Source organism: Rhinolophus ferrumequinum, chromosome 16 (genome assembly GCF_004115265.2).
Source record: "Rhinolophus ferrumequinum isolate MPI-CBG mRhiFer1 chromosome 16, mRhiFer1_v1.p, whole genome shotgun sequence".
In the NCBI taxonomy this organism is placed as follows: domain Eukaryota; kingdom Metazoa; phylum Chordata; class Mammalia; order Chiroptera; family Rhinolophidae; genus Rhinolophus; species Rhinolophus ferrumequinum.
This window is the reverse complement of record NC_046299.1, coordinates 67416339-67432743: the sequence shown is the minus strand read 5'-3', so window position 1 is coordinate 67432743 and position 16405 is coordinate 67416339. Positions and strand designations below refer to the sequence as shown.

At 37.7% G+C, this 16405-nt stretch overlaps 1 protein-coding gene across 7 annotated transcripts in view; it reads left to right on the top strand.

Annotated features, from left to right (window-relative positions):
• Positions 1 to 15544, top strand: part of ZNF248 (zinc finger protein 248) — a 30231-nt gene extending 14687 nt beyond the window's left edge. For 5 of the 7 annotated variants that reach the window (XM_033130953.1, XM_033130957.1, XM_033130955.1 and 2 more), the window contains 3 exons: positions 9427 to 9574; positions 9870 to 9965; positions 12929 to 15544. In XM_033130953.1, the coding sequence (XP_032986844.1) occupies positions 9427 to 9574; positions 9870 to 9965; positions 12929 to 14415 (1731 nt within the window). In that variant the 3' untranslated portion in view covers positions 14416 to 15544. The remainder of the gene's footprint in view (positions 1 to 9426; positions 9575 to 9869; positions 9966 to 12928) is intronic. The other 2 variants (XR_004425338.1, XM_033130956.1) reach the window with 2 other exon arrangements.
• The last annotated feature ends 861 nt before the right edge of the window (positions 15545 to 16405 follow it).

The following is a 16405-nucleotide window of genomic DNA, read 5'->3' as shown; positions in this document are numbered from 1 at the left end:
GGAGGAGAACTCAGAAAGTGTGCCCGGCTGCCGCCATTCCTATGACGTCATCTCTCCCATTTAACTTTCTCATAATGTCTTAATCTGGTTTTGGTATTAAGATAATGTTGGCCTCATGTAATGAGTTGAAAGTGTTTTTACTGGAGGTAATTGTGGAGGATTGGTAATATTTTTTCCTTAAATGTTTAGTAGAACTCACTAGTGACACCATCTGGGCTTGGTGCTTTCTGTTTTGGAAGTGTTTTAATTATTGATTCAAATATTTTAACAGCTATAGGTCTTTTCAGGTTATTTGTTTCTTGTATGAATTGGTTAGCTGTCTTTTAAAGAATTGGTCCATTTCATCCAAGTTTTCAATTTCTCAGGAATAGAATTATTTGTAATATTCTCTTATTATTGTTTCAATGTCCTTTAGAATCAGTGGTGTCTTTCATTTCTGAGATTCCAGTTTGTTGCTTTCCTCTTTTTTCTTGGTGAGCCTGTCTGGAGGTTTCTTAGTTTTATTGATCTTTTCAAAGAAGCAGATTTTGGTTTAACTGATTTTTTTTCTATTTTTTCATTTCATTGACTTATTCTAATTTTTATTGTTTCCTTTATTGTTGCTTGCTTTAGGCTTTTTTCTCTTGTTTACTAAAATGGAAGCTTAGGTTACGAGTTTGAAATCTTTTTTTTTAATATGTGCATTTGATGTTATAAGTCTCACTTCATGCACTGATTTCACACAAATTTTGACAAGTGGTGTATTCATTTAAAATATGTTAAACTTTTGACATTTCTTCTTTGACCTATTGGTTATTTATAAGCTTCCCCACCGTCCCACCTACCCCCCACTCTGGTTCAAGCCATTCTTTCTCAGTCTAGTTGTGCAGGACACAGCTCCCTGGCAAATGCTGGTATTATGAGCCTTGCGCTCCCCTCCCTGATGGTTGGTCAGCCACTCAAGCAGTTCACGGCAGCTCTGGCCAGCTGCCAGCTGCCAGTGTCTCATGCTTGCCACTGACCGATCATGGCAGGACTCCGCAGCCTGCAGCAGCTCACGGCAGCCCAGAGCAGCTCACGCCAACCTATGGCTGCTTACTGCAGCCCAGCTCCAGATAGAGCTGTTGTTCAGGATCTTAGCTATAGAGGGCACAGTTCACTGGCCCATGTGGGAATCCACCAGTGACCTCCGGGTTAGGAGCATGGCTTTCTAACCACCTGTAACACTGGACCGGCCCTTTTTCTTTTTTATTCTTAAATTACAGTTTATTGGGGTAACAGTTGTTAGTAAAGTTACATAGAATTCAGGTGTACGTTTCTGTATTTCATTATCTATATTTCACATTGTGTGTTCACCACCCAGAGTCAGTTCTCCTTCCATCACCTTATATTTGATCCCCTTTACCCTCTTCTAGAGCCCCCCTGCTCCCTTACCCTCTGGTGACTCCTAAACTACTGTCTATGTCTGTGAGTTTTATTCCTTCAGTTGTTTGTCTTATTTTCTTGTTTTCAGTTTTATATACCACAAATCAGTGAAATCATATGGTTCTCTACTTTTTGTCTGACTTATTTCACTTAACATTATAATCTCAAGATCCATCCATGTTGTCACAAATGGTACTATTTCATCTTTTTTTTACCGCCAAATAGTATTCCATTGTGTATATATACCACAACTTCTTTATCCATTCATCTATCGAAGGACATTTTGGTTGTTTCCATGTCTTGGCCACTGTAAATAAAGCTGCAACGAACGTTGGAGCACATGTATCTTTATGGATAAATGTTCTCAGATTTTCTTAGTAGATACCCAAGAGAGGGATTGCTGGGTCATATGGTAATTCTATTCGTAATTTTTTGAGGAACCTCCACACTGCCTTCCATAACGGCTGCACCAGTCTGCATTCCCACCAACAGTGTATGAGGGTTCCTTTTTCTCCACAGCCTCTCCAACACTTGTTACTATTTGTCTTGTTGATGATAGCCATTCTGACTTGGGTGAGATGATATCTCATTGTGGTTTTTATTTGCATTTCTCTGATGATTAGTGATGTTGAGCATTTTTTCATATGTCTATTTGCCATTTGTCTGTCCTCTTTGGAGAAATGTCTCTTCAGGTCCTCTGCCCATTTTTCAATTGGGTTGTTTGTGTTTTTGTTGTTGAGTTGCATGAGTTCCTTGTATATTTTTGATATTAGCTCTTTATCGGAGGCATTGTTTGCAAAAATCTTCTCCCATTCAGTTGGTTGCCTCTTTGTCAATGGTTTCTTTTGCTGTGTAGAAGCTTTTAAGTTTCATATAATCCCATTCATTTATTTTAGCTTTTACTTCCCTTGCCTTTGGAGTCAAATTCGTAAAATGCTCTTTGAACCCAAGGTCCATAAGTTCAGTACCTATGTTTTCTTCTATGCAGATTATTGTTTCAGATCTTATGCTTGAATCTTTGATCCATTTTGAATTAATTTTGGAACATGGTGACAGATAGCAGTCCAGTTTCATTCTTTTGCACGTGGCTATCCAATTCTCCCAGCACCATTTATTGAAGAGGCTGTCTTTCCTCTATTGTATGTTTTTTGCTTCTTTGTTCAAAAATTATCTGTCCATATTTATGTGGTTTTATTTCTCGGTTCTCACTTCTATTCCATTGGTCTTATGTGTCTGTTTTTCTGCCAATACTATGCTGTTTTGATTATTGTAGCCCTGTAGTACAAGGTAAAGTTAGGGAGTGTGATACCTCCAGTACTGTTCTTTTTTCTTAAGATTGCTTTGGCTATTTGGGGTCTTTTGTGGTTCCAAACAAATCTGATGATTTTTTGTTCTATTTCTTAAAAAATGCCATTGGGATTTTGATGGGGATTGCATTAAATCTGTGTATTGCTTTGGGAAATATGGCCATTTTAACTATGTTGATTCTTCCAATCCATGAGCACGGAATGTCTTTCCATTTCTTTGTGTCTTCTTCTATTTCTTTTAAAAATGTCTTGTAGTTTTCAGCATATAGTACTTTCACATCCTTGAGTTAAGTTTATTCCTAGGTATTTTATTCTTTTTGCTGCAATTGCAAAAGGAATTGTTTTTTTAATTTCTTTTTCTAAGATTTCATTGTTAGTATACAGGAATGCAAAGGACTTTTCTATGTTGATTTTGTAGCCAGCAACTTTACTGTATTCGTTGATTGTTTCTAATAGCTTTTTGGTGGAGTCTTTACGGTTTTCTATATATATAGCATCATGTCATCTGCAAAGAGTGACAGTTTCGGTTCTTCATTCCCAATTTGGATGCTTTTATTACTTTTTCTTGCCTGATTGCTCTGGGGAGGACTTGCAACACTATGTTGAAAAGCAGAGGTGATAGGGGACAGACAGCCCTGTCGTGTTCCTGAACATACGTAGAGCAAAGGGCTTCAGTTTTTCACTGTTAATTAAGAGATTAGCTGAGGGTTTGTCATATATGGCCTTTAATATGTTAACGTATTTTTCTTCTATACCTATTTTATTAAGTGTTTTAAACATAAATGGATGTTGTGTCTTGTCTAATGCTTTTTGTGCATCAATTGATATAATCATATGATTTTTGACCTTTAATTTGTTTATGTGATGTATCACATTGATGGATTTGCGGATGTTGAACCATCCTTATGCTCCTGGGATGAACCCCACTTGGTCGTGATGAATAATCTCTTTAATGTATTGTTGCATTTGATTTGCTAGAATTTTGTTTAGGATTTTTGCATCTGTGCTCATCAGTGATATTGGTCTGTATTTTCTTTTTTTGTGTTGTTCTTACCAGGTTTTGGTATCAGGGTAATGTTGGCTTCATAAAATGAGTTAGGGAGTACTGTCTCTTTTTCAATTTTTTGGAAGAGTTTGAGTAGGATTGGTGTTAGATCCTCTTTGAAGGTTTGGTAGAATTCACTAGTGAAGCCATCTGGTCTCAGACTTTTGCTTTTGGGAAGGTTTTGGATGACTGATTCAATTTCGTTACTGGTGATCGGTCTGTTCAGTTTTTCCAGTTCTTCATGGTTCAGCCTAGGAAGGCTATATGTTTCTAAGAACTTTTCCATTTCTTCTAGGTTATTGAATTTGGTGGCATATAGTCCTTCATAGTATTCTTGGATGATCCTTTGTATTTCTGTGGCATCTGTTATAACTTCCCCTTTTTCACTTCTGATTTTATTAGTGTCTTCTCTCTTTTTATGTTAGTGAGTCTAGCCAAGGGTTTGTCAATTTTTTTATCTTTTCAAAGCACTGTTCTTTGTCACATTAATTTTTTCTATTGTCTTTTTGTTCTCTATTTCATTTAGTTCTGCTCTGAATTTTATTATTTCCTTTTAGGCTGACTTGGGTTTTCTTTGTTCTGTTTTCTAGTTATTTAAGGTGTAACGTGAGGTTACTTATCTGTGATTTTTCTTGTTACTTGAGTTAGGCCTTTCATGATAATAAATTTCCCTCTTAAAACTGCTTTCTCTACATCCTACCAAAAATTTTGGTAGGATGTATTTTCATTCTCATTTGTTTCTATGTATCTTTTATATCTCCTCTTTTTTATTCTCTGACCGGTCGTTCTTTAAAAGTATGTTGTTTAATTTCCACATGTTTGTAGTTTTTCCTGATTTCTTTTTGAGGTTGATGTCCAATTTCAAAGCCTTGTGATCAGAGAATATGCTTGGTAGGATTTCAATCTTCTTAAATTTGCTGAGGATGATTTTATCTCCCAATATATGGTCTATCCTTGAGAATGTTCCGTGTACACTAGAAAAAAATGCATAGTCTGATGTTCTAGGATGAAGTGCTCTATAAATGTCAGTTATGTCCATTTCATCTAATGTGTCATTTAGGGCTGCTATTTCATTATTTTCTGTTTGGATGATCTATCCATAGCTGTCAATGATGTATTTAGGTCCCCTAGTATAATTGTGTTTTGGTCAATTTCTCCCTCTAGTTCTCTTAGTAGTTGCTTGGTATATTTTGGTACTCTCTGAATGTGGCCATAAATATTAATGACTGTTATGTCTTCTTGTTGTCTAGTCCCTTTTATCATCATGAAATGTCCATATTTGCTTCTTTTTTCTTATCCTGAAGTGTGTTTCATCTGATATCAGTACGACTATACTCAGTTTTCTCTGGATACCATTTGCTAGGAGTGTCAATTTCTACCCTTTCACTTTGAGTCTATTTTTGTCCTTGTAGTTGTCTCTTGGAGGCAGCATATGGTTGGGTTTAGTTTTTTGATCCAATCTGCTACTCTGTGCCTTTTTATTGGTGAGCTCAGTCCATTTACACTTAGGGTGATTATTGAAATGTGAGGATTTCCTATCATTCTATCTTTGGTTTTCTGGTAAGACTGTGTGTCTCCATTGTTTCTTTGCCTTTTTGTTGTTGTCTGTTCTGTGTGGTGGTATTCTATGATTTTTCCCTGTGTTTTCTTATGTTATATATTTCAGTTCTGGATTTTTGTCGAATGGTTATCATTAAGTTTATGTAAAAGAAAGTTTCATATTTAGAGTATTCTGTTTTCTTCAGCATGCTTACTTTCCCCATTCTCATATTCCAGTTCAGGCCTTTACTCTCCCCCTGTTTATGTTTTGGTTGTCACAAATTATCCTTAGTTATGCTGGTCGAATAGCCTCCTTCGGTATTTCTTGTAATGCAAGTCGTGTATTAGAAAATTCCCTCAGCTTCTGTATGTCTGGAAAGGTCTTTATTCCTCCTTCATATCTAAAGGATATCTTTGCTGGGTATATTATTCTTGGTTCATAATTTCTCTGTTTCAGTAGTTTGAATATTTAATCCAACTCCCTGTTGGTTTGTAAATTTCCTGTCCTGAAAAATTTGATGATGTTCTAATGGGCTTTCCTTTGTAGGTTACCGTTTTCTTTTCCTGAATGTTTTGAGGATTCTTTCTTTGTCGTTAATTTTCTACAGCTTCAATACAATGTGCCTTGAAGAAGGCCTGTTAAGTTTGGGGTAATTAGGTGTTCTATTTGCTTCTTGGATACGAGGATCCACTTCTTTCCACAAGTTTCGGAAGTTTTCATCAACTATTTGTTTGAATATACTCTGTTCCTTTCTCTTTCTTCTTCTGGTCTGTCCATTATTCTTATATTGCTCTTTCTGATGGAGTCAGATAGTTCTTGTAGAGTTCTTTCATTTCTTTTAAGTCTCAAGTCTCTTTTTTCTTCCATCTGTGTCATTTCCAGGTTTCTATCTTCGATGTCACTGATTCTTTCTTCCATCTGGTCCACTCTACTATCTAAGCTAGCAATTTCATTCTTCATTTCTTTTATTGAGTTCTTAATCTCCAGAAATTCTATTTGGTTCTTTTTAAAAATTTCAATCTCTTTGGTAAAATGTTCATGGTGTTCTTTGATTGTGTTTCTGAGTTCATTAAACTGCCTGTCTGTTTTCTTGCATCTTGTTGAGTTTTTTTATTAACTACGATCTTGAATTCTCTGTCATTTAAGTCACATCGTTCCATATTTTTAAGTTCATTTTCTGGAGACTTTTCATTTTCTTTCTGAGCTGTCTTGTTGCCTTGGTTATTCATGGCTATTAATGATTTATTTCTTCCTTGACATCTACAGGAGTGGGTGTGCAACAGGTTGATAGAAAGAGGTCTTTCTTTTGTTTTCCAGTAGATGTTGGTAGAATGTTTTATTTTCTCTCCGACTGCAGCCTTTTATTCTCTCTCACACTGTAGTGTTATATTTTCTCTGCACTATTCCAGCTTCTCACTCAGTGGGAGGATTCCCTGGAATGTGGGCTTCTCCTCTATGAACAGTTCACCTGGGTCATAGGGTGCTGCCTCCATGGGGGGATGTGGAGACCTTCTGAAATTTCAAATATCTTCCTGCACTGGATTCCGAGTCCGTGTGTTTCAGCAGTTCTGTTTACTCCTGCAGGGATCTGCCCAGATAGGTGGGGATAAGGGTGGGGTGGGTTGTGAGAGATGTCCCAGAGCAATGGCAGAGACCACCACCACAGCTGGTCCTGCTTCCACAGCTCCCTCTCCTTTGCCGGAACTAGTTGGGCTGTGAATCTTTGTTTGTGGACCACAGTTCTCAGACCTGCAAATATTTTGTTCGTTTGATCTGACACTGCAACTGTTCCACTTCTAGCATTGGGCAGGTAGGGGCAGGGCGAGCTCTGGGAGGGTCGGGAGGGGCCGGCTAGTTTCAGTGCTTAAGGCTTCCTTTCTCTGTGGCAGTGAGGGCTTAAACCACCGTTTTCAGCCTGCCGTGAGTGTTGGGTTCAGCTGTGTTATATGCTGTCCCCTGAGCCCTGTGGACCATAAGCAGAGCCCTAGCAATCTGAGTTCTTCCCTCTCTCAGAGCTGCGGTAGTTCTGGGATGCATCGAGCTCGGAGCACTGAGCTAGGTCTGCGTCCTGCGCCTGCGCGGCTCCATCTCTGTACTTCTCCTTTCCCTCCTCTCCCGCTCACTCAATTTGCCCACCTTTAGGTGAATTCAGTAGTTAGACTCTTCTTCTTCCCTGTCTGCTGTGCAGGGAGTCGTTTGTGGAGTTACAGTTGTTCAACTTGTTGTAAATTTCAGGGGCGATTTCTGGAGCCTCACCTCATGCCGCCATTTTTATGATGTCAAATGTGTTGCTTTATTTTCAAGCATTTGGGAGATTTTCCAATTATCTCTTGTTTATTGATTTCTATTTTACTCCATTGTGGTGTTAGAACATATTTTGTATTATTCGTTATTGTTTTAAATTCATTGAGGTATATTTTGTTGCTAGACTATGGTCCATGTTGGTGAATGTTTTATGTGAGCTGGAATGAATGATAGAATGTGTATTTTGTTTTTTAGATGTAGTCATTTAGATGTTAATTGATAGTGCTGTTCAGGTCATCTTTATACTTACTGATTTTCTGTCTGCTTGATCTCTCAATACTGAAAGACAAGTAAAGTCTCCAACTATGATTGTATTAATAGATTCATCTGTTTCTCTTTTTAGTTTTATCAGTTTTTCCTGTACGCATTTAGATACTCTTGTTAGATGCATATGTGTACATATTTCAGATTGTGTCTTCTTTCTCTAGTATGATTTTGAACCTATGGAATGAGTTTTTAATTCAGATTTTGTACTTTTCAGCTCTAGAATGCTCATTTTATATATGTATGTATGTATACATGCATATAGGCACATGTATGTATACACATGTATCAGAAGTCCCCAAGAGTATCCCCAGGTTCAGTAATTCACTGGGATGACTCAGCATGTAGTTGTACTTATGGTTATAACTTATTAAAGTGGAAGGTGCCAAAGAAAAATCAGCAGAGGGAAAAGGCATATGGGACATAGACCAGAGGAAACCAGGCACAAGCTTCTAAGAGTCTTCTCCCAGGACACACTTAAGTCTTCTAGCAATGAGCTGTGACAACAAATGTGAAATGTCTGCCATAGAAGCTCAACAGATACTCTGTGCTCAGGGTTTTTATCAGGGGCTGGTCACATAGGTGCTCTCTGCTTAGCACATAAAATTCCAGACTCCAGAAGGAATGCATATGTGCTGTTTACACAAGCAGTTTAGGCTAAGTGAACCATTCTTATCAGGGAATGGTGAGCGTCCTGAAATCCAAGATCCCAGATGCCAGCCAAGGGACACCCTTGTGGCAGACCTTTCAAAGGCTAGCAGTCTCAGTGTTGCTCTATTATTTCTTTCCTGCACAACACACATACTGTTTGAACTTCTCCCATGTTTTCATTTATTTTGTTCATATTTTAATGTTTCATTGAATATATTCATCATTTTTCATTTTGAAGTTCTTGTTTATCAGTTCCAATATGTGGGTCTGCTTTTGTTGTCTATTTTTTTCTTTTGGTCCTTCACAGAACATGAAGATTTTTATTGGATGCCAAACATTGTATTTAACAACAGAGAAATTGGTAGAGGCTCTGGAAATGATCTCTTTTAGCAGAGAGGATCCATGCTTTTCTCTCGGCAGGTAGAATGCAGGGCTGATCACGTTAATCAGTTAGTTATACGTTGAGCTTGGTCAGGGTCTGCGCCATTTGAATGCCACTATTCATTTTAGCAACTGAAAGCTTTACTTCTTCAGTGAAAGTTAACTTAATAATATAAAAGGTAATATGAAAGAACTAACTTGTCCTTGGTAACCCCATTTCCATGGTAATCCCAGGCTACTTTGTGTATAGTGCTAGCTCCTGCAATCTCTGATTTAATAAATATTAATGTATATGTCTCCTTATCTGGTCATAAGCACTTTAAGAACAGGAACTGGGTTTGTTTTCAACAGTAGTATTTGTAGCAGGACAGTTCCAGGCCCTTAGTGGAAACTCAATTTGTACAGGTATTTTCATCCTACGTAGTATAGCACAAAAGAAGGCATCCTATGTGTCAATTTTTGGTAAACTCTAAAGAGATTAGTTCTTTTAAATCTTTTCCTCATCGTGTTATTCTGACTGCTTCCTATAGAAAAAGAATACACCATTACAGGAACAGGTGTCATTCCAAGATGTATGTGTGGACTTCACCCAGGAAGAGTGGTATCTGCTCGATCCTGCTCAGAAGATACTACACAGAGACGTAATGCTGGAAAATTACAACCACCTTGTCACAATAGGTAAGAATTTCTTTTCCATGTGACCAGCAGTACCATGCATTTCTCAGCTGATGAAACACATGAACTCCCTGTAGAGTTTTTTGATTTGAAGCTTGAGATTCAAGGCCCTGAGATGAATGATCCCTTTTGGCCACCTTTAATAAGAATGCTGTGTTCTTACCTCCTCAGGGATTGGTTCATTTGGGCACATCCTTTGGACAGCTCCTGAAGCTGTATCTTTCTTTCCTATCATTTTTTTCAGAGTCCCTAAAGCCAGGCTATTTATTCATAGTGTTGTACTGTTTTCTCTTAACAGGGCATTGTATTACTAAACCAGATGTGATCATCAAGATAGAACAAGGAGAAGAGCCCTGGATATTAGAACAAGGATTCCCAAGCCAGTGCCGCCTAGGTGAGTTCATGAGTTCACGGACAGATGGAAGCCAGAGGAAATGAGATCTGGTTTAGGGTTTATTACCTTTCAAATACTTTTCAGAAATTTCTTTCTGTAGCCCCAGACTTTTGGAAGTGACTAAGCGACAGGTGCCCCACATCCCTCCATGACCTTAATCACATTCCGCCATATGTCATTTTCCCTCATAAATGCTTTCCTTTGTTTTTTTGACATTTTACGAGTGATTTACCTATACCTGTAATTCAAACTCAGTTGGCTTCATCTTAGATAATTTTTCTTGATTAGTGTATCTTTTATTTATTTATTTTTGTTATGTTATTCGTCTTTTTGTTTTAATTAAAGTGTATTGGGGTGATAATTGTTAGTAAAGTTACATAGATTTCAGGTGTACGATTCTGTATTACATCATTTATATCTCACATTGTGTGTTTACGATTGGTGTATCTTTTAGAATTTTCCACCTCCTCTCTGTTGTCTTTGGACACCTTTGGCTAGCTGGTATGTTTTCATACAGTACTTCTGTAAGTACTCACTATGATCCAGTTAGGTTTTTAGGTAATTAAAAGAATAACGTCCCTGCTATCAGAGTGTGTATTATTGTGAGGGACAAAAAACATGCGTGCATGTGTGTTTGTGTGTGTGTGTGTGCAGTGTTGGGTGATGGTGAGTAAAGAGAGTTAAAGCAGTGGGAAGGGGATGAGGATTGATGGCATGTGCTCTTTGGTAAGCAAGTCAGAGAAAGCCGTTCTGATGAGTTCAGTAGAGGTGAGACTCTAATGATGTGAGAAGTGTGGCTCTGAGGAGTTTGAGTATTCCAGGCAGAAGGAAGATCAGGTGCTGAACTCCTCAGACAGATGCGTTCTTAAAGTGTTTGAAGGATGGCAAGGGGCCAGCATGGCTGGAGACAAGTGGGCATGGAGGAGATTGATAGGAGATGATGTCATAAGTAGCATGGACCATGGTAGATATATTAATTTTATTTGGGGTGATTTGAGAAAGCCTTATTTTTCATGTTTTGGTTTTTTAGTAAGTGTAAATCAGGTTAAGACATCAGATCTGATTTACAATTTAAAAGGGTCTGCCTGACTTCTGTGCAGTGAGTATACTGTGGCAGGTGGTGGTACTTAGGCATGAGTAAAGAGGGAGTACCAGTTAGGAGGCTATGAGGTGCTCCAGACGGGAGAGGATAGTGGCTAAGGCTCTTCTGGAAGTGCTGAGCATTGGCAGATTTGTACCGAAATCTGGAAGGTGAGAGCAAGAGGATTTGCTGTTGGATTGGATGTAGAGTGTGAGAGAAAGAGAGGACTCAAGCACAACTCTAGTGGTTTGTCTCCAGCATAAAAGATGAATTAGAGTGCCATTTACTGAGCTAGAGAAAATTAGGGAGGAGAGATTATAGGGCCGTTATTAGAAATTGACATTTGGACTCAAGAAGCTTGAGATAACTTAAAACCTAGCCTACTGTATTGAATAGGAGGTTGGATATATACAAGTATGGAGTCCAGAACCAGAAATATCCATCTGAAAGGCGTCAGCCTCAGGCGGTGTCAGAGGTGTGGGCTGGAGAACATCTTCTAGATCAGGTGCTGCAAGTGTTTTGTAAAAGGCCAGATAGTAAATATTTTCAGTTTAGTGGCCACATGTGTCTTCAGATGCAGCTGCTGCTCTTTCTTTCGTCTCTTTCTTCCTCTTCACTGTTTCCGACTGCCTCTTCCATCTTTTTCCCTCTAAAGGTGTAAAAAAACATTCTTAGTTCAAGGACCTTTGCCTTGCAAGTATAATTTGCTGACTCCTTTTCTAGAGAGTGGTTGGAAGAGAAGTAGTCCTGGTGTAACACTTTTACAGGGCTGTAAATCCATTAGATCTTATCATTAGAGGAGACTGACAAGAAACAGACCGTGCAACATGAAAACCAGACAGCCTACTTTCCAGGAGTTCAATAGGGATAGTCTATATATCCTGTTAACCACCTTACGTGGTGACCTGGGTCGCTCAACTAAACCTGTTATCCCCTCCTGCCAGTCTCTTTAGATGCCTCTGGTTGTTTCCTTTGGAGATGATCTTCTACATCTCTTCGTTTTCTCACTTTTCACTGATATCACTTATAACCAGAACTATGTTTGTGTATCTTTATTCCTGGCTTGATCTAATTCCTAAATGGTTTTTAGTTTTTTACCTAAAACATCCATTGTGTCTTTTTACTAGCCTGACAAAGTTGCTCCCTATTAATAAATGAAATTAAAGTCTTCTTTTAGTGACTCTTACATTGTGGTCCTATTCTATCTAGCTCTGTTTCTTGCACACCATATCTTGAGTTTATTTCACCTTCTCCAGCTTGCCTCATAAAGCATTTTTAAAAATAATTATTCTTTGTGAATTAAATTAAAGCAAAATCTAGATCCTGGGTTATAGGGCTATTCTTTTGAGCCTGAGGAAGCTGATATTTTCAGAACTTTAGTTTGCTGTTGATGTGTAGAGTCAAGGCATGTACTGTAGTAGGAATCCTACCCCAGTAATCTACATATGAGGGAATAAGGACTAAACTGTGCTCTCTCTGCCAAACATAGTTCATCCTTTGAAAGCCCTTGTCTGCTAATCATTACTGTCACTTTATTCAGCGTTCAATGTCTTTTTTAGGTTCACCCCAGTCTCTGAGTTTCCCTGTCTCAGCCACTCCCCAATTCCCTGTGCTTTGAATTTTCTTTTTTCTGTTTACTTTTGAAGGTTATATTTAAAAAGTATTACATGTCATTGCCAGTTTCCTTTCCTTGGTCCCACTGAAGCATGTATTTTCCACTCCAACTAGAAGGGTAAAGGAAATGTACACCTGGATTTCGTTCATACCAGGAAACTGAGCCTAAAACAAAAGACTTAATAGTGTGATTGGGCGTTTGTGTAAAAGTCAATTCCATTAGAAATGTCCTGGATTCATCAGATGTGGTTCTTTTTCTCATTTCTAGAAGACTGGAAAGTTGATAACCTGATAGAGAGCAGCCAGGAAAATCAAGATGAACATTTTTGGCAACTTGCTTTCACCACCAACAAAACGTTAAGTATAGATGGTGGTGATAGAGTAAGGAAAACTGTCAGTCTGGGTACAGACTGTGTTCCTTCAAGAAATTTTCCATATAAGATATGTGACTCATGTGAAATGAGTTTGAAGAATATTTCAGGCTTAATTATTAATAAAAACTATTCTGGAAAGAAGCCTGATGAATATAATGTATATGAAAAATTGCTCCTTGATGTTAGGCATGAGAAAACTCCTACTAGAGGGAAATCTTATAATCAAAAAAGGAATATCCTCAGCCATAGCCAAGATCTCACTCAGCTAATTTTTGACCAGCCTTTTGAATATAATGAAAATGGACAAGGCTTCCGTGAGGAGGCAGCGTTTTTCACAAACAAGAAAGTTCAGATAGGAGAGACACTGTGTAATTATAATGAATGTCAGAGAACCTTCATCCAAAGTTTAAAGCTCAATTTATCTCAGAAAACTCATTTGGAAATGGAACCATATGAATGCAGTATTTGCGGGAAGTCCTTCTATATGGATTTAAGACTGGGACATCAGAGCGCTCTGACGGGGGAGAATCCTTATGAATATAATGAATATGGGCAAATTTTCTGTGATAGTTCAACTTTGATTATCCATGAGGGAACTTACGCAGGAAAGATTCCCTGTGAATATAAAGTAAGTCACAAAACGTGGATAAAGTCAGCCCTCTTTAAACATCAGATAGTGCACATGGAGGGAAAACCTTATGAGCACAAGGAAAATGGAAATTTCAACAAGAAGTCACATCTCACCCAACCTCGAAGAGCTCACTCAGGAGAAAAAACGTTTGAATGTTCTGAATGTGGGAAAACATTCTGGGAGAAGTCAAACCTCACTCAGCATCAGAGAACACACACAGGAGAGAAACCCTATGAATGTACTGAATGTGGGAAATCCTTTTGTCAGAAACCACACCTTACCAACCATCAGCGAACACATACAGGAGAAAAACCTTATGAATGTAAGCAGTGTGGAAAAACGTTCTGTGTGAAGTCAAACCTCACTGAACATCAGAGAACTCACACAGGAGAGAAACCCTATGAATGTAATGCATGTGGAAAATCTTTTTGCCACAGGTCAGCTCTAACTGTACATCAGAGAACACACACAGGAGAGAAACCCTTTATATGTAATGAATGTGGGAAATCCTTCTGTGTGAAGTCAAACCTCATTGTACATCAAAGAACTCACACAGGAGAGAAACCCTATAAATGTAATGAGTGTGCAAAAACCTTCTGTGAGAAATCAGCTCTCACTAAACATCAGAGAACTCACACAGGGGAGAAACCCTATGAGTGTAATGGATGTGGAAAAACCTTTAGTCAGAGGTCAGTACTCACTAAACATCAGAGAATTCACACAAGGGTGAAAACTCTTTCAATATCCTGAATGTTCAGAAACCCTCTATCCTTTCAAATTCATTAACAAAAAATTTTAAATGAGATTAGTGAACCCAAAGAATGTCACAAATTACTAAAAAGTGACATTGTACTTCAAATTATACTAGAATAAAACCTTATTAATGTTTTAAATGTGTGAAAGCTTTCAAGAAAAATTAAAACTTTTTGTCAGAAAATTTGTACTGAGAGGAAATCCGTTAATATAAGTAACGTGATAAAAATCTTCATCTAGAAATAATGTTGTGTAGTTTCATATTCCAGATGTGATACCAAAATTTTATTGTAAATGTAATGGGTATTATTTATTTATACCAACAGTCACAGTGTAATTTGAAGCTAAAAAATGTTGAATAACAACAGCATTAAACATTTATGTGAAGAGTCCCTAATGTTTGCAGGCCTTATGTGAGTATGCCAATATAACAAATTTGAAGTATGCTTGATTTGTATATTAGAGCCCAACATGCTTGTGAAGAGAAAATATGAACACTTAGTTAAGTATTATGATCTATATTAATATTTCCCACAGTAAATACCACTAGTGTCTTTATAGGCTGACATAATTATATATGTACATGTAAATATATTTATACACATACAGTGGTGTGCTAGAGTAAGCTCCTACTGGCTTGTGAGTACCTCTGATTGTTCAATTTTCAGGATTTTGTCAGTTGTTAGACACAGCATTTAAAAATTGTATTAAAAACAAAGGTAATAAATATTCAACACTCAGTCACTTCCTAATTATTTTATAACATTTTGCTATTTTTTTTGTTCTGTAGGTTACTTATATTATTGAATCTGCATGGAAAAAATACTGTATAATGGTATGCTACCGTACTTCTCTTCGCAGCTTTGTATTCAGTGCCATCATTTTGATAGTTTGGCTTTAGTGGGAGTATTTACACCATGGAAACTGGCAAACTACAATTTAGGGTTTTCATTTTCTCAGTGAACCTATTGTCCAGTATTTACCAGCACACCACTGTGGGTATAAGAAAATATATTTGGAAATTTTAAAGTACAAACCACATACCCTTTCTCCTATTTACTGACATAAATATATGACTATGTCCATTATAGCTGACCTGTCTCTTCAATAAAGAAACCAAAATATGTTTTTGTGAGATTTTTAACTACCTCTGCATCAATTCTATTTTCAGTACTTCTTGTCTCTTCAGTTCTTCAGTCACTTTAGAGTGGGGCCAGTATGTAATACTTCACATCACCTACCTTTCCTCCGACTTTTTTGGCATATATGAATGAATGTGACCATTATTACTGAACTACCACTTCCATTAAAAAGCCAAACAATATTTTCCTGAGGTTTTTCAGCTGCTTCTGGGTCAGTCAATACTGTAAGTGCTGTGAATAACAATGCTACGTAAATTTCATAAAGGTTAGCATCAATTATAAACAGTAACACTGCTGTCTACAAGTAAAAATAGTGCTGTGTAATGAAACGCCTCTTTAATACCCTTGGTGTTTTGTTGCTGTATCTATTTAGGCATGATGTGCGTAACCTGAGTTGTATGCAATCCAAGAACTGTGTTCGTATTTCATATAGAGGGCCATATACTTTCTCTGTCACCTTTTTCCTCCTGTTTCCTGTGCTTCCTTGCAATGTGTTGATAAGCAGTTCCAACAGACTCACTCGCTGAGGTCTGTTTTATCTTTGTCCTTCCCCAGATGATTTGGGGTAAATCCAGATTAGTCTGAGTTAATCATGGAGATTGTATTCTAATGATTTTATTGGAGTGGACAAGTGAGCAGTGAAATGTTTGGAAAATATTCTGCAGTGCTTCAGGGAAAGAGCTCAGCAATAAAATAATTGTCATGACACGAGGAGACATGAGAAGAGATTGTCTTTTTCTGCTGGACTTTTTCATGTCTGTACGTTATGCCAGATTATAGTTTGTGGCCCTAAAGAGCAATAGCCTGAAGATAACAGTACACAAGATGGGAAAAGCCTGGCTCAG